The sequence below is a fragment of the Heterodontus francisci genome, chromosome 34 (genome assembly GCF_036365525.1).
Source record: "Heterodontus francisci isolate sHetFra1 chromosome 34, sHetFra1.hap1, whole genome shotgun sequence".
Lineage (NCBI taxonomy): Eukaryota > Metazoa > Chordata > Chondrichthyes > Heterodontiformes > Heterodontidae > Heterodontus > Heterodontus francisci.
In genome coordinates, this window is record NC_090404.1 from 29913247 (window position 1) to 29939755 (window position 26509).

The 26509-nt window shown below is 45.8% G+C and overlaps 2 protein-coding genes across 2 annotated transcripts in view; one reads left to right on the forward strand and one right to left on the reverse strand.

The window, feature by feature from the left end:
- Positions 1-26509, forward strand: part of LOC137349295 (zinc finger protein 850-like) — a 107756-nt gene that overhangs the window by 45519 nt on the left and 35728 nt on the right. The gene's annotated exons all lie outside the window — the stretch shown is intronic.
- LOC137349300 (zinc finger protein 850-like) overlaps positions 9040-26509 on the reverse strand; it is a 42044-nt gene continuing 24574 nt past the window's right edge. The window contains exons 3-4 of the mRNA XM_068014843.1: positions 20233-20239; positions 9040-11500 (exon numbers count right to left, since the gene is read on the reverse strand). Of these exons, the coding sequence (XP_067870944.1) occupies positions 10208-11500; positions 20233-20239 (1300 nt within the window). The 3' untranslated portion in view covers positions 9040-10207. The remainder of the gene's footprint in view (positions 11501-20232; positions 20240-26509) is intronic.

Genomic DNA, 26509 nt, shown 5'->3' on the forward strand with positions numbered 1-26509 from the left:
GTTCCGATTCATGGGACACTGGCACCAGTACTGGGGAAAGACAGAGCTGTTCCGTTGGGATGGGCTTCACTTGAACCATGCTGGGACCAGTATCCTGGCGAATTGTATAACTAGGGTTGTAGATAAGGCTTTAAACTAAGTAGTTGGGGTGGGGTGGGGGGGGGGGGGCAGGGTTCAATTGAAAGGAAGTTTAAAAACTCGAAAAGCAATGAGAGAGCAGAGGTGCAGGGTAGTGAAAGGGGCATACATCAATGAGGGTGTGACAGGAAGGGACAGAATACAAGCATAAGAGTACAGCAGAAATTAGAAACAGAGTAGGTAAAAATGGTAAAAAGTCAAGGCTTAAGGCTCTTTATCTGAATGCACGGAGCATTTGTAACAAGATAGATGAGCTGATGGCACAGATAGAAATAAATGAATATGATTTGATAGCTATCACAGAGACGTGGTTACAGGATGACCAGGAGTGGAAACTCAGTGTTCAAGGATATACTATGTTCCGGAAGAATAGGCAGAAAGGAAAAGGAGGTGGGGTAGCTTTGTTATTAAAGGAAGGGATCAGTGCAGTTGTGAGTAATGATATAGGTGTAATAGATCGGGATGTAGAATCAGATTGGGTGGAAATAAGGAATAGCAAGGGAAAGATATCACGGGTGGGAGTGGTCTATAGGCCCCCTCTGTAGGACAAAATATTAATCAGGAAATAATGGAGGTGTGTAAGAAGGGCACTGCAATTATCATGGGTGTCTTTAATCTGCATTTTGACTGGACAAATCAAATTGGCAAGGGTAGCATGGAAGACGAATTTGTAGAGTGCATCAGGGATTGTTTCTTAGAACAATATGTTGCAGAACCTACCCGGGAACAGGCTATTTTAGATTTGGTTACGTGTAATGAGATAGGATTAATAAGAGATCTTGTAGTTAAGGATCCTCTAGGGGGAAGCGATCATAACATGGTAGAATTTCAAATTCAGTTTGAGGGTGAGCAACTCGGGTCTCAAACCAGTGTCTTCAACTTAAACAAGACAATTACAGAGGTATGAAGAAAGTTTTCTAAAGCGGGCTGGGAAAATAGATTACAGGGAAAGTCAGTAGAAGAGCAATGGCAGACTTTTAAGCAGATATTTCATAACACTCAGTAAACATTTATTCCGGTTAAAGGGAAGGACTCGAAAACAATGAACCACCTGTGGATAACAAAGGAGGTTAAGGAGAGTATCAAATTAAAAACAAAGGCGTACAAAGTGGCAAAAGCTAGTGGAAGCGCAGAGGATTGGGAATTGTTTAGAAACCAGCAGCAGATGACTAAAAAACTAATAAAGAGGGAGAAAACTGATTGAGTAAATTGGCAAGAAATATAAAAACAAACAGTAAGAGCTTCTACGGGTAAATTAAAAGGAAGAGAGTAGCTAAAGTAAGTGTGAGGCCCTTAGAGGATGAGACTGGGGAATCAATAACAGGGAAATGGCAGATAATTTAAACCAATATTTTGCATCGGTTTTCACGGTGGAGGACACAAACATCCCGACAATAATAGATGAGCAAGGTGTAAATGGGGAGGAGGAATGTGTAACAATCTCTATCACGAGGGAAAAGATGCTGGACAAACTGATGGGACTAAAGGCAGACAAGTCGCCAGGACCTGATGACCTGCATCCAAGGGTTTTAAAAGAAGTGGCTGCAGAGATAGTGGAGGCATTGGTCATAATATACCAAACTCACTGGATTCTGGTAGGGTACCAGCAGATTGGAAAACCACTAATGTGATGCCCTATTCAAGAAAGGAGGGAGACAGAAAGCAGGAAACTACAGACCAGTTAGTTTAACATCAGTCATTGGGAAAATGCTAGAGTCGATTATTAAGGAAGAAATAGCAGGACATTTAGAAAAACATAATTCAATCAAACAGAGTCAACATGGTTTTATGAAAGGGAAATCATGTTTGACAAATTTCTTCTTTGAGGATATAACAAGCAGAGTGGATAAAGGGGAACTGCTAGAATGTAGTGTATTTGGATTTTCAGAAGGCGTTCAATGTGTCAAATAAAAGGTTATTGCACATAATAGGAGCTCAGGGTATTGGGGGTAATGTGTTGACATGGATTGAAGATTGGCTAACACACAGAAGGCAGAGAGTTGGGATCAATGGGTCTTTTTCAGGTTGGAAAGCCGTAACTAGTAGGATGCCACAAGGATCAGTCCTCGGGCCTCAACTATTTACTATCTATATTAATGACTTGGAGGAAGGGACAGAGTGTAGTGTATTCAAATTTACTGACGACAGGAAAATAGGTGGGAAGGCATGTTGTGATGAGGACACAAAGAATCTGCAAAGGTATATAGATAGGTTAAGTGAGTGGACAAAAACTTGGCAGATGGTGTTCAATGTGGGAAAGTGTGAGGTCATCCACTTTGGTAGGAAGAATAAAAAGGCAGATTATCTAGATGGAGAAAGACTACAAAATACTGCAGGACAGAGGGATCTGGGTGTTCTTGTACATGAAACATGAAAAGTTAGCATGCAAGTGCAGCAAGTAATTAGGAAGACAAGTGGAATTTTGGTCTTTATTGCTAGGGGGTTGGAGTTTAAAAATAAGGAAGTCTTGTTACAACTGTACAGGGTGTTGGTGAGGCCACACCAGGAGTACTGCAAACAGTTTTGCTTCCCGTATTTAAAGAAGGATATACTAGCATTGGAGGCAGTTCAGAAAAGGTTCACTAGGCTGATTCCTGGGATGAAGGGATTGTCTTATCAAGAATGACTAAACAGGTTAGACCTTTATTCATTGGAGTTTAGAAGAATGAGAGGTGATCTGATTGAAACATATAAGATTCTCAGGGGGCTTGACAGGGTAGATGTTGAGAAGATGTTTCCACTGGTGCGGGAATCTCGAACTAGGGAACATAGTTACAGAATAAGGGGGCACACATTTAAAACTGAGATGCGAAGGAATTTCTTCTCTCAGAGGGTGGCAAATCTTTGGAATTCTCTACCTCAGAGTTGTGGAGGCGAGGTCACTAAATGTATTTAAGGAGGAGGTAGATAAATTTTTGAAATCTCGGGGAGTCGAGGGGTATGTGAGGCAGGCCCGAAAGAGGAGTTGAGGCCTGGGACAGATCAACCATGATCTTATTGAATGGCGGGGCAGGCTCGAGGGGCTGAATGGCCTACTCCTGCTCCTATTTTTTATGTTCTTATCACCCCTGCCAATTTAGTTTAAACCCTCCCAAGCACACTAGTGAACCTCCCTGCGAAGACATTGGTCCCAGTCCTTTTGAGGTGAAACCTGTCTCTTTTGAATAGGTGCCTCCTGCCTCAGAACTAGTCCCAATGCCCCAAGAATCTGAATCCTTCCCTCCAGCACCATCCTTCAAGCTACACAATGATCCTCCCTATCTTCCTATTTCTACTCTCTCTAGCACGTGGCACTGGGAGTAAAGCAGAGATTACTACCTTCAAGGTCCTACTCTTTAACTTCCTCCCTAGGTCCTGAAAATCTGACCATAGGACCTTAACACCTGCCCTTGATATGTTGTTGGTACCAACCTGTACCACTGCTTCTCACTCACTCCTTTCACCCTGCAGAATATTCAGCACCCTCTCCGTAACGTCCTTTACCCTGGCACCAGGGAGGCAATACAATATGTGGGACGCACGATAAGAGTTACAGAAATGCCGATGACCCTGACTATGGAATCACCAATAACGGCATTTCTGCACTTTGCTGTTCCCTCCTACGCAGTCCTGGGCCCACTGGTGTCAAAGTATGGACTGCACCCCTTCAAGGTGTTGTTACTCCCAGCAGTCTCCAAAGGTGAATACTGGTTTGAGAGTGGCATACAGCCCAAAGACCCCTGCACTTCCTGCCTCTTTCTACTCTTCCAGATAACCACACACCTACTATCCTGAGATCTTACTGTTTGTGGGGTGACAACCTTTTGATCCAGGAAATTTCCGCTCCCTGATGTTCCGCACTAACTGCAGCTGCCCTTCAAGCTCGGGAATCCGGAGGTCGAGTTGAAGTAGCGGGAGAAACTTTGTACACACGTGTCCATTATCAAAGATTTTATAGCAGAGTACTTGGAGAACAGCGGCAGAATCGGACAGAGTCAGCATGGATTTACAAAAGGGAAATCATGCTTGACAAATCTAGATTTCTTCGAGGATGTAACTAGTGGAGTTGATGAGGGGGAGCCAGTGGATGTGGTTTATTTGGACGGTCAGAAGGCTTACGACAAAGTCCCACATAAGAGATTAGTGTGTAAAATTAAAGAGCATGGGATTGGGGGTAGTGTATTGCGATGGATAGAAAATTGGTTGGCGGACAGGCGACAGAGAGTAGGAATAAACGGGTCTTTTTTCAAATGGCAGGCAGTGGCTGGTGGGGTACCGCAGAGATCGGTGCTAGGACCCCAGCTATTCACAATATATATTAATGATTTAGATGAGGGAACTAAATGTAATATCTCCAAATTTGCAGATGACACAAAACTGGGTGGGAGGGTGAGTTGTGAGGAGGATGCAGAGAGGCTTCAGGGTGATTTGGACAAGTTGAGTGAGTGGACTCATGTATGGCAGATGCAGTATAGTGTGGATAAATGTGAGGTTATCCACTTTGGTAGCAAAAACAGAAAGGCAGATTATCTGCACGGCTATAAACTGAGAGGGGAATATGCAACGAGACCTGGGTGTTCTCGTACACCAGTCGCTGAAGGTAAGCATGCAGGTGCAACAGGCGGTAAAAAGGGCAAATGGTATGTTGGCCTTCATAGCGAGAGGATTAGAGTACAGGAGCAGGGATGTCTTGCTGCAAATATACAGGGCCTTGGTGAGGCCACACCTGGAATACTGTGTACAGTTTTGGTCTTATCTGAGGAAGGATGCTCTTGCTATAGAGGGAGTGCAGCAAAGGTTCACCAGACTGATTCCTGGGATGGCAGGACTGATATGAGAGGTTGAGTCAGTTAGTATCATATTCACTGGAGTTCAGAAGAGTGAGGGGGGATCTCTCAGAAACCTATAAAATTCTAACAGGACTTGACAGGGTAGATGCAGGAAGGATGTTCCCGATGGTGGGGGAGTCCAGAACTAGAGGTTGTAGTCTAAGGATACGGGGTAAACCTTTCAGGAATGAGATGAGGAGACATTTCTTCACCCAGAGAGTGGTGAGCCTGTGGAATTCGCTACCACAGAAAGCAGTTGAGGCCAAAACATTGTATGTTTTCAAAAAGGAGTTAGATATAGCTCTTGGGGTGACAGGGATCAAAGGGTATGGGGGGAGTGGGGGAGAGCCGGGAACAAGTTACTGAGTTGGATGATCAGCCGTGATCATAATGAATGGCAGAGCAGGCTCGAAGGGCCGAATGGCCTACTCATGCACCTATTTTCTATGTGATTGCCCAAGGTACATGAAGTGTCCTGAAGTTCCCACATGGCAAAGGAATTGCACAACATGGACTAGTTTATTCAGTCTGATATAAACCAATCCCCCAGTCATTGACACCAGTCTCCACATCTGATACAAACCAACCCCACAGTCACCAACACCAATCTCCTCCTGTCTGATATAAACCAACCCCACAGTCACCAACACCAATCTCCTCCTGTCTGATATAAACCAACCCCACAGTCACCAACACCAATCTCCTCCTGTCTGATACAAACCAACCCCACAGTCACCGACACCAATCTCCTCCTGTCTGATATAAACCAACCCCACAGTCACCGACACCAATCTCCTCCTGTCTTATATAAACCAACCCCACAGTCACCAACACCAATCTCCTCCTGTCTGATACAAACCAACCCCACAGTCACTGACACCAATCTCCTCCTGTCTGATACAAACCAACCCCACAGTCACAGTCACCGACACCAATCTCCTCCTGTCTGATACAAACCAACCCCAGTCACCAACATCAATCTCCCACTGTCTGATACAAACCAACCCCACAGTCACCGACACCAATCTCCTCCTGTCTGATACAAACCAACCCCAGTCACCAACACCAATCTCCTCCTGTCTGATATAAACCAACCCGACAGTCACTGACACCAATCTCCTCCTGTCTGATACAAACCAACCCCACAGTCACCGACACCAATCTCCTCCTGTCTGATATAAACCAACCCCACAGTCACCGACACCAATCTCCTCCTGTCTGATACAAACCAACCCCAGTCACCAACACCAATCTCCCACTGTCTGATATAAACCAACCCCACAGTCACCGACACCAATCTCCTCCTGTCTGATACAAACCAACCCCACAGTCACCAACACCAATCTCCCACTGTCTGATATAAACCAACCCCACAGTCACTGACACCAATCTCCTCCTGTCTGATATAAACCAACCCCACAGTCACTGACACCAATCTCCTCCTGTCTGATACAAACCAACCCCACAGTCACTGACACCAATCTCCCACTGTCTGATACAAACCAACCCCACAGTCACCAACACCAATCTCCCACTGTCTGATATAAACCAACCCCACAGTCACTGACACCAATCTCCTCCTGTCTGATACAAACCAACCCCACAGTCACTGACACCAATCTCCTCCTGTCTGATATAAACCAACCCCACAGTCACTGACACCAATCTCCTCCTGTCTGATATAAACCAACCCCACAGTCACTGACACCAATCTCCTCCTGTCTGAGACAAACCAACCCCACAGTCACTGACACCAATCTCCCACTGTCTGATACAAACCAACCCCACAGTCACCAACACCAATCTCCCACTGTCTGATATAAACCAACCCCACAGTCACTGACACCAATCTCCTCCTGTCTGATACAAACCAACCCCACAGTCACTGACACCAATCTCCCACTGTCTGATATAAACCAACCCCACAGTCACTGACACCAATCTCCTCCTGTCTGATACAAACCAACCCCACAGTCACCAACACCAATCTCCCACTGTCTGATATAAACCAACCCCACAGTCACAGACACCAATCTCCTCCTGTCTGATACAAACCAACCCCACAGTCACTGACACCAATCTCTTCCTAATATAAACCAACCCCACAGTCACCGACACCAATCTCCTCCTGTCTGATATAAACCAACCCCACAGTCACCGACACCAATCTCCTCCTGTCTGATATAAACCAACCCCACAGTCACCGACACCAATCTCCTCCTGTCTTATATAAACCAACCCCACAGTCACTGACACCAATCTCCTCCTGTCTGATATAAACCAACCCCACAGTCACCGACACCAATCTCCTCCTGTCTGATATAAACCAACCCCACAGTCACCGACACCAATCTCTTCCTGTCTGATATAAACCAAACACACAGTCACCGACACTGATCTGCTCCTGTCTGATATAAACCAACCCCACAGTCACCGACACCAATCACCTCCTGTCTGATATAAACCAACCCCACAGTCACTGACACCAATCTCCTCCTGTCTGATACAAACCAACCCCACAGTCACAGTCACCGACACCAATCTCCTCCTGTCTGATACAAACCAACCCCACAGTCACCAACATCAATCTCCCACTGTCTGATACAAACCAACCCCAGTCACTGACACCAATCTCCTCCTGTCTGATACAAACCAACCCCACAGTCACCAACACCAATCTCCTCCTGTCTGATACAAACCAACCCCACAGTCACCGACACCAATCTCCTCCTGTCTGATATAAACCAACCCCACAGTCACCGACACCAATCTCCTCCTGTCTGATATAAACCAAACACACAGTCACCGACACCAATCTCTTCCTGTCTGATATAAACCAAACACACAGTCACCGACACTGATCTGCTCCTGTCTGATATAAACCAACCCCACAGTCACCGACACCAATCACCTCCTGTCTGATATAAACCAACCCCACAGTCACTGACACCAATCTCCTCCTGTCTGATACAAACCAACCCCACAGTCACAGTCACCGACACCAATCTCCTCCTGTCTGATACAAACCAACCCCAGTCACCAACATCAATCTCCCACTGTCTGATACAAACCAACCCCAGTCACTGACACCAATCTCCTCCTGTCTGATACAAACCAACCCCACAGTCACCGACACCAATCTCCTCCTGTGTGATATAAACCAACCCCACAGTCACCGACACCAATCTCCTCCTGTGTGATATAAACCAACCCCACAGTCACTGACACCAATCTCCCTCTGTCTGATATAAACCAACCCCACAGTCACTGACACCAATCTCCTCCTGTCTGATACAAACCAACCCCACAGTCACCGACACCAATCTCCTCCTGTCTGATATAAACCAACCCCACAGGCACTGACACCAATCTCCTCCTGTCTGATATAAACCAACCCCACAGTCACTGACACCAATCTCCTCCTGTCTGATATAAACCAACCCCACAGTCACTGACACCAATCTCCTCCTGTCTGATATAAACCAACCCCACAGTCACTGACACCAATCTCCTCCTGTCTGATATAAACCAACCCCACAGTCACTGACACCAATCTCCTCCTGTCTGATATAAACCAACCCCACAGTCACTGACACCAATCTCCCACTGTCTGATATAAACCAACCCCACAGTCACTGACACCAATCTCACTCTGTCTGACATAAACCAACCCCACAGTCACCGACACCAATCTCCTCCTGTCTGATATAAACCAACCCCACAGTCACTGACAACAATCTCCTCCTGTCTGATATAAACCAACCCCACAGTCACTGACACCAATCTCCTCCTGTCTGATATAAACCAACCCCACAGTCACTGACACCAATCTCCCACTGTCTGATATAAACCAACCCCACAGTCACTGACACCAATCTCCTCCTGTCTGATATAAACCAACCCCACAGTCACTGACACCAATCTCCTCCTGTCTGATATAAACCAACCCCACAGTCACTGACACCAATCTCCTCCTGTCCGATATAAACCAACCACACAGTCATTGACACCATTCTCCTGTCTCATTTTAATCAGTCACACAGATATAGTTTTGAAGTTAAAGTTTATAATTTTATTTGATACTAATTCCTGATGTGAGTCCCTGAATTAAATAAAGATCTCAGTCAGCGGTTCTTAAAGGGACACTGCCGCACTGAGCAGAATCACCTGAATTCCATAATATTCAACTCCAGGCCAGTTATAGGGTTATTAACATCAGCAGAAACAAACACCAACTGTCAGAATGAACACGTTCAGTTCTGTACCTGATTAACAGCAGCTAAAACAGCGGAATCCAACTGCTGCAATCACTTGTGAACTTGCTTGTGTTTCTGTCGATGTGATGACTGAAGGAATCTTTTCCCACAGACGGATCACATGAACATCCTCTCCCCAGAGTGAACTCGCTCGTGTATCAGTAGGTGGGGTGAAGTAGCGCATCCGTTCCCACACTCAGAGCAGATGAACCTCTTTTCTTCATTCAGGGGATGTGGGCATCGCTGGCTAGGCCAGCATTTATTGCCCATCCCTAATTCCCCATGAGGTGGTGGTGGTGAGGTGCCTTCTTGAACTGCTGCAGTCCATGTGGGGTAGGTAGATCCACAGTACTGTTAGGAAGGAAGTTCCAGGATTTTGACCCAGCAACAGTGAAGGAACGGCGATATAGTTCCAAGTCAGGATGGTGTGTGGCTTGGAGGGGAACTTGCAGGTGGTGGTGTTCCCATGCAACTGCTGCCCTTGTCCTTCTAGGTGGAAGGTGCCATCTAAGGAGCCTTGGTGTGTTGCTGCAGTGCATCTTGAAGATGGTAACACTGCTGCCACTGTGCATCTGTGGTGAAGGGAGTGCCAATCAAGCGAGCTGCTTTGTCCTGGATGGTGTCGAGCTTCTAGAGTGTTATTGGAGCTGCATGCATCCAGGCAAGTGGAGAGTATTCCATCACACTCTTGACTTGTGCCCTGTAGAGGGTGAACAGGCTTTGGGGAGTCAGGAGATGAGTTACTTGCTGCAGGATTCCTAGCCTCTGACTTGGCTCTTCTAGCCATGGTATTTATATGGCTGCTCCAGTTCAGTTTCTGGTCAATGGTAACCTCCAAGATGTCGATAGTGGGGGATTCAGCAATTATAATGCCATTGAATGTCAAGGGGACATGGTTAGATGTTCCCTTGTTGGAGATGGTCAATGACTGGCACTTGTGTGGCACGAATGTTACTTGCCACTTATCAGCCCAAGCCTGGATATTGTCCAGGGCTTGCTGCATTTCTACACGGACTGCTTCAGTGTCTGAGGAGTCTTCTCCCCAGTGTGAACTTGCTGGTGTGTCAGAAGGTGGGATGACTGAGTGAATCCCTTCCCACACACTGAGCAGGTGAGCAGCCTCCCTCCAGTGTGAGTGCGTTGGTGTTTCTGCAGATAATTTCTACTTTTAAAGCTCTTTTCACAGTCAGAACAGTTAAAAGGTCTCTGATCAGTGTGAACAAGTTGGTGTGTCAGCAGGTGGGATGACTGATTGAACCCCTTTCCACACATGGAGCAGGTGAACGGCCTCTCCCCAGTGTGAGTGCGTTGGTGTGTCAGTAGATAATTTCTACTTTTAAAGCTCTTTTCACAGTCAGAACAGTTAAAAGGTCTCTGATCAGTGTGAACAAGTTGGTGTGTCAGCAGGTGGGATGACTGATTGAACCCCTTTCCACACATGGAGCAGATGAACGGCCTCTCCCCAGTGTGAGTGCGTTGGTGATTGAGCAGTTCATTTCTGCTTTTAAAGCTCTTCTCACAGTCAGTACAGTTAAAAGGTCTCTGATCAGTGTGAACAAGTTGGTGTGTCAGCAAGTGCGATGACTGATTGAACCCCTTTCCACACTCGGAGCAAGTGAATGGCCTCTCCCCAGTGTGAGTGCGTTGGTGTGTCAGCAAGTTGGATGGATCCTTGAACCCCTTCCCACACTCGGAGCAGGTGAACGGCTTCTCCTCAGTGTGAGTGCGTTGGTGTTTCAGCAGATCATTTCGACTTTTAAAGCTCTTTCCACAGTCAGTACAGCTAAAAGGTTTTTGACCAGTGTGAACAAGTTGGTGTGTCAGCAGGTTGGACGACTGATTGAACCCCTTCCCACACTCGGAGCAGGTGAACGGCCTCTCCCCAGTGTGAGTGCGTTGGTGTGTCAGGAGGTTGGATGATTTCGTGAATCCCTTGCCACAGTCACAGCAGTTGAACAGCCTCTTCCCAGTGTGAACTCGCTGGTGTTGCAGTAGCTCATTTCTGCTTTTAAAGCTCTTCTCACAGCTAGAACAGTTAAACGGTCTCTCATCAGTGTGAACTCGTTGGTGTTTCAGCAGAGCCGATGACTGAGTGAATTCTTTCCCACACACGGAGCAGGTGAACGGCCTCTCCCCAGTGTGAGTACGTTGGTGTAGCAGCAGCTCACTTTTACTTTTAAATCTCCTCTCACAGTCACAGCATTTAAAAGGTCTCTTATCAGTGTGAATATGTTGGTGATCAGTGAGGTTGGATGACTGAGTAAACCCCTTCCCACACACACAGCAGGTGAATGGCCTCTCTCCGGTGTGACTGCGTCGATGAATTTCCAGTTGGGATGGGTAATTGAATCCCTTCCCACAGTCCCCACATTTCCACGGTTTCTCCACGGTGAGGGTGTCCGTGTATCTCTCCAGGTTGGATGATCAGGTGATACCTCATCCACACATACAACACATGTAAGGTTTCTCCCCGCTGTGAATGGTGTGATTTTTTTTCAGGCTGTGTAACTGGTTAAAGCTCTTTCCACATTCAGTGCACTGGAACACACTCACTCGGGTGTGTGTGTGTCTCGGTGATTTTCCAGCCACACTGATGTTTGAAATCTTTTCCCACAGAAAGAACAAACGTACATTTGATATTCCGGTCCTGATGAATCACGTGACTCTGTCAGATCTCAACACGCTGCTTTGTTTGTATTTCCCGTCTTTAAATCCTCCCTTCTTAGACCCTGTAAAAGGAGTTTACAAAAGCTATCACTGTCAGACCAGGATAGAAATTCACAACATTCTCTCCTCCTGCTTCCTGGTCCAGGATGGCTGCGCATGCACCCTGTTGCAAATTGCAACCTAGAAAGATGGTGGCTGTTAACCCAGGCCTGTCACTGGGAGAAGCCCCACAGCTGCTGCCCTGCTCAGTGCAAACGCAGGACCGAGAGCTTCTTATTCTGGATTTGAGGCCTACACCAGGCGTTTTTTAAACTGGATAATGTTCCCTGTCTTAGACTGGGGTCTGGAGCTGCACTCATGCAGCCTACATTGCCCCAGAGTTTACTAAGCCACTTCCAACAGCCTCCTACTTTCTGTTCCATTCCATTTCCTACACTTTTGCTCTCATCCCTTCCCCATCTCCCAGAAGCACAATAGGATTCATCTTGTCCTCACCTTCCACTCCACCAGCTTACACATCATCCTCCATCATTTCCCCCATCTCCAGTGTGATACTATCACCAAACACATCTTCCCCTCCCCTTTCAGCATTCTGGTAGGACAATGCTTGCACGACACCCTGGTCCAAACCTCTATCACATCCAACACCCATTTCCCTTCCCATGTAAGCACAAGAAATCTAATACCTGCCCTTTTAACTCCTCCCTTCTCACTGTCCAAGGCCCCAAACACTCTCTCAAGGTGCAACAGTGATTTTACTTGTACTTCTTTCAATTCATGATGCGGTCCCCTAAACATTGGGGCGACCAAATGCAGATTAGGTGACTGCTTTGTGGAACTTTCATTCAGTTTGCAAGCATAGCCCTGAACTTCTGAGTTGCCTGGCTTCTTAATTGTCTGTTTCACTCCCATACTGCCCTCAGCCTCCTATACTGTTCGAATGAAGGTCAACAGAAGCTCCAGGAACAGCAGCTCATCTTTCAGTTTGACACTTCAGTCTTCTGGGCTCAACACTGAGTTCAACAATTCCAGATAATTTCAGTTACAATTCTGAGAGATGTAAGCAGTAACCTTGGCACTTACCAGCACCTTCAGGATAGATGGTGAGAAACTCCCTGTATGCAGACTGCGAATAAAATTGTCTGCAAATTCTCCCCTCCCTTTTGTAAAAGGAGTTTACAAAAGTCACTAAGTACAGGACAGAAATTCAGAACAGACAATTTTAGTTTCTATGAAACATTTTTTGCATGTTCCCCCAAAGCTGTAAATCCCGGTCCCACACACTCTCTTCCTCCTCCCTATGCTGAAATCCAAACCTATGGCACCATTTCTCCCTCCCTCTACTCTGGCTGAGTTCAGTTCTCCAGTCCCTGTTTGCAGAGTGAGAATCAAATCAATGATTGTCTCTCCTGGTCACTGGGAGACAGAAGCCCCGCCTACTTTGTGGCGTCACCAAGATGGCCGCGCATGCGCTCTGCTATCCGCTCAACCAAGATGGTGTTCCCAGGAAAAAGCCCGGAGCTGCAAACGCGGCATCTGGAGGTTCTTATTCTGGAGTTGCGGCCTATCCCAGGTGTTTCTGAAGCCCAACGCCCACCCACCGGTGATTCTGTGATTTACTCCTTCTCTACAACCCGCCGACTCTCACGTGCTGCAAGAGCATCTCCGGCCATCACACAGCTCTGATTACAGTGACTCTGCGCATGTTCCAGACACAGTACAGCACTGCGCCTGCGTGCTGGCCCCGCCGTGTGAATAGGGCATATTCCGCGTTGAATGTTGGGTAATAACCCAGCCATTGAAAATCCGAGGACAGACTCCGAGTTGTCGGCCATCTTTGTAAAGTAAAACAAACATTAAGATTAAAAGATACCGGCATAATATTTTGTCCCAAAAGAACTGCAACTGAGGTCCGTCCCAGCTTGCAAAATATAAATAATTTTTATATTAAGCAAGCAATGTTGTGGATTGTTCTTATTGGGAGTGACGTCCATCTTTTTATGGGGCAAGAGGGTTGGAGCAGATTTAGCCCGAACAAAGATGGGGGCGGGGTCTGACATTTCTGCCCCGACCGCAGCTGTTACGCATGCGCGAATTGCGAATGTTGGAGGCGGAGGAAGATTTTTTTTGCCGCCTCGGGAAGTTTGGGCGGGAATCGGTTAATAATCGCCGGCGTTGCCATGGCTGCGGGGGCGGAGCTTGGTAACGGCGCGCGCCGGCACAGGTGGAGCATCGAGCTGAGCGGCAGCAGGTGAGCGGCCAGGAGTAAGGCCGCGGAGAGAGCCTGGGGCTCGAGTGGGACCCGGGCTGGCCTCTCTTCTGGGGAGGTCACCACTCTGACTGGGGCCTCCCAAAACACTGAAACACGGGGATTTTAATGTCACAGTCTCTGAGGGGGAGGCAATGGGTGGGAGAAAACCTGGTTGATAATGACTGGTCTTGGATGGGTTTTGGTGTCTCCAGTGGGTGAGCTTCAGATTTTCCACCAGTCCCTTTGAGGAAAGGACTGGCTGCAAGGTTTTACTCATTCATTCTTGGGATGTGGGCATCGCTGGTAAAACTGGTATTTATTACCCTGTCCCGAATCTCCCCTTGAGAAGGTGCTGGTGGTGGGCGGCCGCCTCCTTGAACCGGTTTCATACGACTGAGTGGCTCGTTCGGCCACTTCAGGGGCAGTTAATAGTCAATCATGTTAGTGTAAGACTTCAGTCACATGTACAGGCCCAGACTGGGTAAGGTCGGCAGGTTTCCATCTCCCGAGGGGCATTAACAAACCAATTTTACACCAAGTGTGAAAATCCGGTCCATTATCCCTTTGCTGTTGTGGGATCTTGCTATACACAGCTTGCGCTGCCCATGTTATCCTACATTTCAAGAGTGAATACACATTTTAAAGATGCTGAATTGGTTGGAACGCCCTGAGGTCAGAAAGGTGCTGGAACCACAGAAACAGTACAGCACGGAAGATGACCCTTCTGTCCATCATGTCTGCACCAGCCAAATAAACGAAATGCCCAAACTAATCCTACCTTCCAGCACCTGGTCCATAGCCCTGCAGGTTACAGCACCTCAGTTACATGTCCAGGTACCTTTGAAAAGAACTGAGGATTTCTGCCTCCATCACCATTCCTGGCAGTGAATTCCAGACACCTACCACCTCTGGGTGAAAAGCTTTCCCTCATGTCCCCTCTAATCCTTCTACCAATCACCTTAAATCTGTGCCTCCTGGTAACTGACCTCCCTGCCAGAGGAAACAGGCCCTTCCTCTCCAATCTACCTAGGCCCCTCATAATTTTGTACAACTCAAGCAAGTCACTCCTCAGTTCCAGCGAAAACAACCCCAGCTTATCCAATCTTTCCTCACAACTGCAACCTTCAAGCCGTGGCAACATTCTTGTAAATCTCTGGACTCTCTCCAGAGCAATTATGTCCTTTCTGTAATGTGACCAAAACTACACACAATACTCCAGCTGTGGCCCAACCAACCCTCTATACAGTTCCAGCATCACGTCCCTGCTTTTGTACTCAATACCTCAGCCAATAAAGGAAAGCAATCCATTTGCCTTCTTCACCACTCTATCTACCTGCCTGCCACCTTTAGGGACCTGTGGACATGCTCTCCAAGGTGTCTCACTTCTTCTACCCCTCTCCATATCCTCCCGTTTATTGTATATTCCCTCGCTATATTTGCCCTCCCGAAAGCAATACCTCACATTTCTCTGGATTGAATTCTATTTGCCACTTTTCCACCCACTCAGCCAAAAACACTGATATCATTCTGGAGTCCACGGCTTTCCTCCTCACGATTAACTAAATGACTAATTTTTGTGTCATCAGCAAATTTCCCAATCGTGCCAGCCACTTTTAAGTCCAAATCATTAATATACATCACAAACAGCAAGGGATCCAACACTGAGCCCTGTGGAACACCACTGGAAACCGCTTTCCATTCACAAAAATATCCGTCGACTACTACCCTTTGTTTCCTGTCATGGAGTCAACTCTGGATCCAACTTGCCACCTTCCCCTGTATCCCATGGGCTTTCATTTTTCTGACCAGTCTGCCATGCGGGACCTTGTCAAATGCCTTACTAAAATCCATGTCGACCACATCCACTGCACTACCCTCATCAATCCTCCTGGTCACTTCCTCAAAAAACTCAATTAAGTTGGTAAGGCATGACCTTCCCCAAACAAATCCATGCAGACTATCCCTGATTAATCCATGCCTTTCTACGTGACAGAATCTAGTCTGATTGGCAGGATAAACTAACAATTTACCCACCACCGAGGTCAGACTGACCGGCCTATAATTACCTTTATTATCCCTCGCACCCTTTTTAAACAATGATACAATGTTCGCAGACCTCCAATCGTCTGGTACCTCACCTGGATCTAGTGAGGATTTGAAGATCATCCTCAGCACATCCGCTATTTCCTCCCTGACTTCCCTTAACAATCTGAGATGTAATCCATCCGGTCCTGGTGATTTATCCACTTTCAGGGATGTCAGACCCTCAAACACTTCCTCTCTCATTATGCTCATCGTATGTAATATTTCACACTCCTTTTTAACTACAAAGTCTACATCAACCCTCTCCTTTGTGAAGTCAGAGACAAAAAACTCAATGAGAACCTTGCCCACATATTCTGCATCCACGCACAAGTTCCTCTGTCCATCTCTGATAGGCCCTACCCTTTCCTTAGTTACCCTCTTGCTCAATGTACTGATAAAATATCTTTGGGTTTTCCTTGATTTTACCTGCCAATAATTTTTCATGTCCTCTCTTTGCTTTTCTAATTTCCTTTTTTACTTCACCCCTGCACTTTCTATACTCCTCTAGGCTTTCTAAAGTATTAAGATATTTGTGATAATCATAAGCTTTCTTTTTTGCTTTAACTTACCCTGTAAGCCTTTAGATAACCAGGGGGCTCTAGATTTGGCAGTACCACCCTTTATCCTTGTGGGGACATGCCTACACTGCCCGTAGTATCTCGTTCTTGAATGCCTCCCACTGGTTTGCAACTGATTTTCCTTCAAGTAACTGTATCTAGTCCACTTTCACCAGGTCACCTCTCAGTTTCGTAAAATTTGCCTTCCCCCAATTTAGAACCTTTGCTTCTGTTTCATCTTTGTCCTTTTCCAGGATTATCTGTTAAACATCTCATTTGGATTATCTAAATCCACAAATAATGTTTCAGATACTTGGCTATCTATTTGTGGTGCCCTTTTTACCTCCGGCAATGGATCCTGTTTAGCCATTGCTCAGGTGACTACACATGTAGGAAATATTCCTGGAACTTGTTCTTGTAATTGCTCCGTTTCCATAATTTCACTTGGTTCCTCTGTAACTATAGGAGAAACTGATACTTTTGATCCAGCTAAATCATTTCCTAGGAGTAGATCAATTCCCTTTACTAGTAAACTGTGGACAACATCTACAGATTCTATCCCAGATATTAAGTTGCTCTCTAGGCATACTTTATACAAAGATACGGGTATATACTCCCTACCAATTCCATTAACTAAAACTTTAGCATTCAAGGCGCTCTCTGGTGGAAACCTTACATTTTTCCCCAGCAAAAGTGTTTGGGTTGCTCCTGTGTCCGAGTATAATGATAGATTTTCCTACCTCACTTACAAGATACGGAGTTTCTCTCTCCTTTGACAAAAATTCATTCTAATTCTTAGGTATTCTATTCTTAACCTCCACTCCTTTCAGTTTTAGTATGGTTTCATAGCTGTCATTAAAGCTTTAGCCTGATCAGCTATACTCTCAGGTCTTTTCCTCTGCACTATCTTTGCATACTCCAACAAGTCCTATGGGTTTACCTCACAATTTCCAGCACTCTGAACAAAGATGACCCATTTTGTGGTAATGATAACACTTTGGCTTATGAACATCACTTCTACCCTCGGCAGCCTCCTTTCTGACCTGAGGGGGTGATCCTGGGGCATTCCCAGCTGTTCCTTCTTGTCCCCGGCTACTTGCCTTCCTTTCACTCTCCCACTTTCTATCCTTCTTGGGTTTATGGGGGTGGCAGACAAAATAGCTTGGCTTATTCAAAAGTGCTAAATCATCAGCAATTTCTGCTGCTTGCCTAGCATTCAAAACTTTCAGGTTATCTATATGAGTTCTCACTACTGAAGAAATTGAGTTTTTAAACCCTAAGAGAATCAATTCTCGAAGGTTCTCATATGTGGTTTCTATCTTTAATGCCCACATCCAACGGTCAAAATTAATTTGCTTCACCCTCTCAAATTCTAAATATGTCAGCCCAGCCAATCTCCGTAAATTCCTAAACTTCTGACGGTAAGCTTCAGGGACTAACTCATACACAGCAAGAATAGCCTTTTTTGCCATCTGATAATCTGCAACAACCTCTTCAGGAAGCATGACATAAGCTTCATGAGCTCTGCCTGCCCTGAATAAGCAGTGTCCAGCTTTCCTTCGGCTATTTCATCTGTTTGGCTATTTTTTCAAAAGATATGAAAAATGCCTCTACGTCCCTTTCCTCAAACTGAGGGAGAGCCTGTATCAATTTAAACAACTTTTTGCTGGGTCCTGTGCTAAACTCAGATTCTTCCTGATCCGAATTTTCCCTGGATTCAAGACTACCCTTTTGTCTTAGTTCCATCTCTTTTAACTTAAATTCCCTCTCTTTCCCCCTTTCCTCTTTCTGGAATTCAAGCTTAAGTCTTTCTAAGGCTATTGCTGTTTCTTTCTTTTGTTCAAGTTTTCTTAATTCTTTTTCCGTCTCAAGTTTTTTCGTTTCTAACTGAATCCTAGCCAACATCACTGCATCACTCTCGAACCCATTACTTTCTTGTCTCTCATACTCCCTTTCTTGTTCCTCGTATTGCCCTTCATCATCATCTACTAATTCCAGTTGTTTGGCTATTATGTCAATTATCTCTGCTTTTTTGGCACCTAATTTCAATTCCAACCCCAATTTCGCTGCCAATTCTTTTAATTTATTCTTAGTTAAAGTTATCAAGTCACTCAGGGAAACATTCTGGTTTCCCAAAAACTCTACTGCAACCACTAATGCAAATTATAATGGTACAGACTGTGCCTTATTATACAAGAGACCAAGTTCTTTTAATTTCTTTGTAATTGGTGTTAGATTTAGATCCCAAAAATAGAGTTCCAATTGATATAATCCCAGAAACGAGAGCAATTAATATGATGCCAAACGCAAGACCCCAATTTAAATGTTATCCTAGAAACAAGTAATTAATATGATTCCAAATGTGAGCCCTCCAAATTAGTCTGATTCTGATCCCAGACACAAGCCACTGAATTAAATATGATTCAATCTCGAGCGAGCCCCCAGTTAATGTTACGACTGACCACTCAAGACAAAGCTCCCAGTCAAAATTTATGCTTCTGATTGTGGTGGGAGAAACGCACTGTAGATTCCGTGCTGCCGCTCCACAGATCGCCTAACATGTCATTTTAAACTTTACATATTAAAGAAAACCACAGCCAAAACTGATCATCTATTAAACCACACCCCCCCCCCCCCCCCCCCGCCCAAATGAGGCTAACCAAACCAGGTGTTTTTAGATTAACAAAGTAACTGTTTAATTAGAAAAACTAAATTCTTAAACACTACTAGGATGTAAAAAAACATTTAAAATAGTGCATATTTACACTCCTGCCAAAGTGGAATCTTCTAATGTGGAACAGTCCAAGGTTGCTTAAAGTCCTCAGAGCCGTCCAATGGGGAAAAAGAAAATGTCCAACATCCAAAACTGTAGCTCCTCTTTCCAGCGATAACCTCAGCCGATCAACAACTCGTAAATACTTCAATGAGTCAATTTGGCTTTAGAATTTTGAGGGGTGAAAAAGTGATGAGTCTAAAATTCACCTTTCTTCAGTTTAAACTATCAGACAATTCTGTTAGGTTCATGCCGGTCCAGCTGTCTTTCTGTCAACTGTGTCTCAAAAGCCAGTTTTTCAGCTAGTTTGAAATGACAATCAGCAACATTGTATCTTCTGTCCTTGGTCCTGAGTGGCTGTATCCTACGGCAACGAGAATGCTTTCTTTGACTCAGTGCCTGGAGCTTGTTGCCTTAAAGCAGTACTGATCCTATTACAGCCTTAAAAGCACACTGCATACTTCCTGGAAAAAAAACTACAGGATCATAACAGGCTTCAGAAATGCCTGTTTATTCCCCTCACTCTCGAATCTCCTATCACTATGGCTCTTCCAGACTGCTTTGTTCCCCCCTGTGCAGCTGGGCCACCCGTGGTGCCATGGCTTTGGCTGCACTCCCCAGATGAACCATCAGTCTCATCAATATTCAGAGCTGAATACTGGTTGGAGAGTGCGATGCAGTCAGGGGACTCCTGCACTACCTGCCTATTTCTTCATGACTGTCTTTTAGCCACCCATTCCCTCCCTCCCTGCAGATCCTTAAGCAGTGGGGTGACCACATCTATAAACATGCTGTCTACAAAGCTCTCAACCTCACGGATGCGCCACAGTGACACCAGCAGCTGCTCATGCTACAAAACCCAGAGCTTGAGCTGCTGCAGCTGACTGCATTTCCTTCACAAAAGATTATCCAGGACATGGAAAGTATCCTGGTGCTCCCACATGGAACAGGATGTGCCTCAAGTGGGCTGTAAGAAGAGAACCCATCAAGGCGAAGCCTCAAGGGAAGCTCTAAGAGAAGGCACCCAGCAGGGGCAGCTAGGGAGAGAAATAGAGAGCACAAATGCTTGCTCTCTGAAGATACACACCAAAAGGCTTTTTTTTGATAGTTGAAGTTTGCGGAGGAGTAAAGAGCCCACAGGTTCACTGGATATCATATTACCCATAGATGTCCAGGTAAAAAGTGCTTGGAGAAGGGAGCAAAGGAAAATATTTGAAAAGTCTGGGAGAACCAGCACATTGCAATGGGAGGAATTTGGGGCTTTTAATCACAAACGATTTTGTAATCTAAACCGATTGTGTAACAAACATATCAGTGTGGTGTGAGATATTCAGGTGTTATATAAGTAAAGAAAATACCTTTGATTGTAATTTGGGTATCAGCTATCAACAAAGTGCTATTTAGTTAATTGCAGATTTCTTTTAGTTTAAAATGTGAAATCTCGTGTAATTAGTCAAATTGGTCTGGAGATTCATATCTCATATTTTTCACATTGACAATCTCTGATGTCAAAACAACTGGAAAGGATTAAGTGGAATACCTCATTTGCAGCTTGCACAGACATAATGGGCTGAATGGCCTCCATCTCTGCTATTAACTACCTAGGTTTTCTATTTCCAGCAGGGGATGTGCACTCCAGAGGTCTGAGAAGCCCTACCATTCCTCTATCTATTAGATAATAAACCTTGCTAATATTAATAAACCTTACCACTTAAAAAATAAAAGAGACGACTCAGCAGCAGCTCCTCACTTCCATTCTTTTGGTGTCACTTAAATCTCGGGAAGCTCCCCTTTATTCTGATGAAAACTGGAATGTTTAATTTCCATCTCCTTGGACTCGCTTCCTAATTTTGGAGAAAGGGAAACAAAGTTACAATACTTACCAGCCAATCAACTCACAGGCTTCCTGAATCAGTGCAAACGGGAGAAGAAACCGGGAAACAGCGGCTCGGATGGGGGAGGTGCTGCTCCACCGCTTTAATGGTGTCCCCTTCCCCCAAGGCCCTCACCACAAGTCCGCCGTGCCAGGCGAGTCTGATAGACAATGAGACTCGGTGGTGCTGAGGCAGCACTCAGCTTCCGGGACGCCCATCGCGCGCGCAGAAGGCCGGCTCCGGCGGGGGAGGGGGGGCTTACCGCGCCTGCGCGTTGTGGCCCTTGGGATGGAGATAGGCCGTATTCATCCGCGCGGAGCTTTCTGGGCAGTATAGGCTGCCATTTACATCTGGAATGGACGGGAAGTTCATGTTAGAAACTCAAAAATAAAAGGGAAAAAACAGCGATCGGCTGGCAACGTAACCACGAGGTGGTGCATCACTGGCACATGCGTAAATGTAGCCTCATCGACAGAAACGTCACTGTCTGCGACGTCACAGGCAGCGGCCAGGAATAAAGATGGCGCTGCTCAATTTGACACAAAAACACGAATTAAACCCAAACGACCTCAATGGTCGCGATCAGCGCTTCAATTGACGCATTCAGCTTCACTGTTCCCTTTCGCACCCGTCTGCTCGCCATTTCCGACTACGCTGCGCTCCCATCCGCGGCTTGTTCTGGGAGGTTTAATGGCAGGGCTTCAATCCAAAATTATTGGCGCTCATTCTCGCTACAGGAATCCAGTGCGCATGCGCAGTGCGATTATAGCGTTTGGGGTATACGCACTGCAAGTGATGGCGGTGGTTAGGGCCTTGTGAGTTGTATCTGGGGATATCAGGGCAGGTACACACACTGCTCCCCCTTTTCCTCCTGGAATCTTTTACTGGAGTTGTGTTGCTGAGTGTTTCTAAACTCTGTCTCCCTATCCCGGTAATGTCGGTGGATTGTAGGTTGCTGTGAGTGTTGGACTATATTGTTTTTATTATTCTTCCTTCTTCCGCCACTCCGCGTTCCAGGCTGCAGTCTCCTGTGGCTCGATGCGTCTAAAATGTTAACTTTGTTTCCCTCTCCACAGATGCTGCCTGACCTGCTGAGTATTTCCAGCATTTTCTCCTTTTATTTCAGATTTTAAACAACCGCAGTATTTGGTTTTGCTTCAATGCAGGCGTTGCTCAGAGAACTGAGTCGAGAAACACAGACGGACGAATTAAGATAAAAGCAAAAGACTGCAGATGCTGGAAATCTGAAATAAAAGCAGAAAGTGCTGGAAATACTCAGCAGGTTATGCAGCATCTGTGGAGAGAGAAACAGAGTTAACGTTTCAGGTCTGTGACCCTTCATCAGAATTCAGGGTTCTGATGCTCTCTTCACAGATTCTGCCTGACCTGCTGAGTAATTCCAGCACTTTTTGTTTATATTTCAGACCAATTAAGAGCCAGTTTGTATCAGGGTGGGTGTTGGATGTGGAAGTCAGTCCCTGACCTGTGTTGGTCTTTTTTGTTGCATCAGTTTGAGCTGGAGTGGAGATGGAGGAGAAGCTGCTGGCTTTAATCCCGAATACTTTTGAGCTTAGTCGGGTCCAGCAATTTCCAAAATGAGACTGTTAAGGGAAGTAGATTCTAGGAGAGATGAGGTTGCTAAACAGACACCAACTGCTCAATGTAAAAGAGTATTGTTTTAGTCGCAATTATTTCTGCAGAGGCTTTTAATCCATTTTACATACAGATTGTTCTTTTTTTACTTCCTTCTTGGGATATGGGCGTCGCTAGCAAAACCAGCATATATTACCAATCCCCAGTTGCCCATTGAGAAGGTGATGGCAGGCCTCCTTCTTGAACCGCTGCAGTCTGTGTGGTGAAGGTGCTCCCACAATGGTGTTAGGGAAGGAATTACAGGATTTTCACCCAGTGATGATGAAGGAACGGTGATATATGTCCAAGATAACAACAACTTGTATTTATATAGTACCTTTAATGTAATAAAATGTTCCAAGGTGTTTTACAGGAGTGTTTATAAAGCAACATTTGACACTTCTATACATAAGGAGGTATTAGGGCAGATGACCAAAAGCTTGATCAGAGAGGTGGGTTATAATCAGTGTCTGAATCACGGAAGGTGAGGCGGAGAGGATTAGGGAGGGATTTCCAAAGCTTACGTCCTTGGCAGCTGAAGGCACGGCCACCAGTGGTGGAGCAATGAAAATCAGGGATATTCAAGATGCCGGAATTAAATGAACCCTGATCTCTCGGAGGGTTGTAGGTCTGGAGGAGATTATAGAGATAGTGAGGGGCGAGGGAATGGAGGGATTTGAAAACAAGGATGAGGATTTTAAAATTGAGATGCTGCTTAACTGGGAGTCTGTGTAGGTCAGTGAGTACAGTGGTGATGGGTGAACAGGACTTGGTCCGAGTAAGGACACAGGCAGCAGAGTTTTGGATGATCTCAAGTTTATGGAGGGTAGAATGTGGGAGACCGGCCAGGAGTGTGTTAGAATAATCAAGTTGAGAGGTAACAAATACATGGATGTTAGTTTCAGAGGCAGATGAGCTGAGACAGTGGTGAAGTCTGGTGATGTTACTGAGATGGAAATAGGTGGTCTAAGTGATGGCATCATTAGGCAGTCGGAAGCTCATCTCGGGTTAAAAATGATACCAAGGTTATGAATGGTCTGGTTTAGCCTCAGACAGTTTCCAGGGAGAGGGTTTGAGTTGGTGACTCGGGAGCGGAGTTTGTAGCAGGAACTGAAGACAATGGCTTCAGACTTCCCAAGATTTAATTGGAGGAAATTTCTGTTCATCCAGGACTGGATGTCAGACAAGTCAGGATGGTGTGTGACTTAGAGGGGAACTTGGAGGTGATGGTGTTACATACACCTGCTACCCTGGTCAAAGAAAATTACAGCACAGGAACAGGCCCTTCGGCCCTCCAAGCCTGCACCAATCCAGATCCTCTAGCTAAACATGTCGCCTATTTTCTAAGGGTCTGTATCTCTTTGCTTCCTGCCCATTCATGTATCTGTCTAGATACATCTTAAAAGACGCTATCGTGCCCGCGTCTACCACCTCCGCTGGCAACGCGTTCCAGGCACCCACCACCCTCTGCGTAAAGAACTTTCCACGCATATCCCCCCCTAAACTTTTCCCCTCTCACTTTGAACTCGTGACCCCTAGTAACTGAATCCCCCACTCTGGGAAAAAGCTTCTTGCTATCCACCCTGTCTATACCTCTCATGATTTTGTACATTTCAATCAGGTCCCCCCTCCCACCCCCTCCCCCCCCGTCTTTCTAATGAAAATAATCCTAATCTACTCAACCTCTCTTCATAGCTAGCGCCCTCCATACCAGGCAACATCCTGGTGAACCTCCTCTGCACCCTCTCCAAAGCATATACATCCTTTTGGTAATGTGGCGACCAGAACTGCACGCAGTATTCCAAATGTGGCTGAACCAAAGTCCTATACAACTGTAACATGACCTGCCAACTCTTGTACTCAATACCCTGTCCGATGAAGGAAAGCATGCCCTATGCCTTCTTGACCACTCTATTGACCTGCGTTGCCACCTTCAGGGAACAATGGACCTGAACACCCAAATCTCTCTGTACATCAATTTTCCCCAGGACTTTTCCATTTACTGTATAGTTCACTCTTGAATTGGATCTTCCAAAATGCATCACCTCACATTTGCCCTGATTGAACTCCATCTGCCATTTCTCTGCCCAACTCTCCAATCTATCTATATTCTGCTGTATTCTCTGACAGTCCCCTTCACTATCTGCTACTCCACCAATCTTAGTGTCGTCTGCAAACTTGCTAATCAGACCACCTATACTTTCCTCCAAATCATTTATGTATATCACAAACAACAGTGGTCCCAGCACAGATCCTTGTGGAACACCACTGGTCACACGTCTCCATTTTGAGAAACTCCCTTCCACTGCTACTCTCTGTCTCCTGTTGCCCAGCCAGTTCTTTATCCATCGAGCTAGTACACCCTGGACCCCATGCGACTTCACTTTCTCCATTAGCCTACCATGGGGAACCTTATCAAACGCCTTACTGAAGTCCATGTATATGACATCTACAGCCCTTCCCTCATCAATCAACTTTGTCACTTCCTCAAAGAATTCTATTAAGGTGGTAAGAGATGACCTTCCCTGCACAAAACCATGTTGCCTATCACTGATAAGCTCATTTTCTTCCAAATGGGAATAGATCCTATCCCTCAGTATCTTCTCCAGCAGCTTCCCTACCACTGACGTCAGGCTCACCGGTCTATAATTACCAGGATTTTCCCTGCTACCCTTCTTAAACAAGGGGACAACATTAGCAATTGTCCAGTCCTCCGGGACCTCACCTGTGTTTAAGGATGCTGCAAAGATATCTGTTAAGGCCCCAGCTATTTCCTCTCTCACTTCCCTCAGTAACCTGGGATAGATCCCATCCAGACCTGGGGACTTGTCCACCTAGATGATGGAAGTTGATGGTTTGGGAGGTTCTGTAAAAGTTCTGGTTGAGTTATATATAAAATACCTCTCCTCTCCCTGCCCCTCCCACCTCACCCTGACTCTCTCTTTTTCCTCCCATAGAGGGCAGAGTCTTGTGTCGGTCCAGACTGGGTGTCAGGTTCCCTTCCCTGAAGGACATTAATGAACCAGTTGGGGTTGTACATCAATCCAGCAGCTTTCATGGTCACTTTTTCCACATACAGGCCCCATAAATTACCAGATTCATTCAGCTCCATTTCACAACCTGTTTTTGTGGGTTCTTTCACACACTCTTATTTTCTTCTGTTTTAAATCAATTTCACAGGGTTTTAGAAGAGGAGGAATCGCAGCCGTGAAATGCAAAGCAAACATCAGATCAGGATCTGAAGGAGTCGCCTAGTTTATCGTAACCCGAATATCACTGGATTTTGAACCTGTGAGGAAAAAGCAGCGATCACAGTGGGGAGAAACTGTACACGTGTTCTGTGTGTGCACGAGGTTTCAGCCGATCATCTGGCCTGTCAAAACACAAGTGCAGTCACACTGGGAAGAAAGCATGTAAATATGGGGACTGTGGAAAGGGATTGAATTATCCAGCTGAGCTGGAAACACA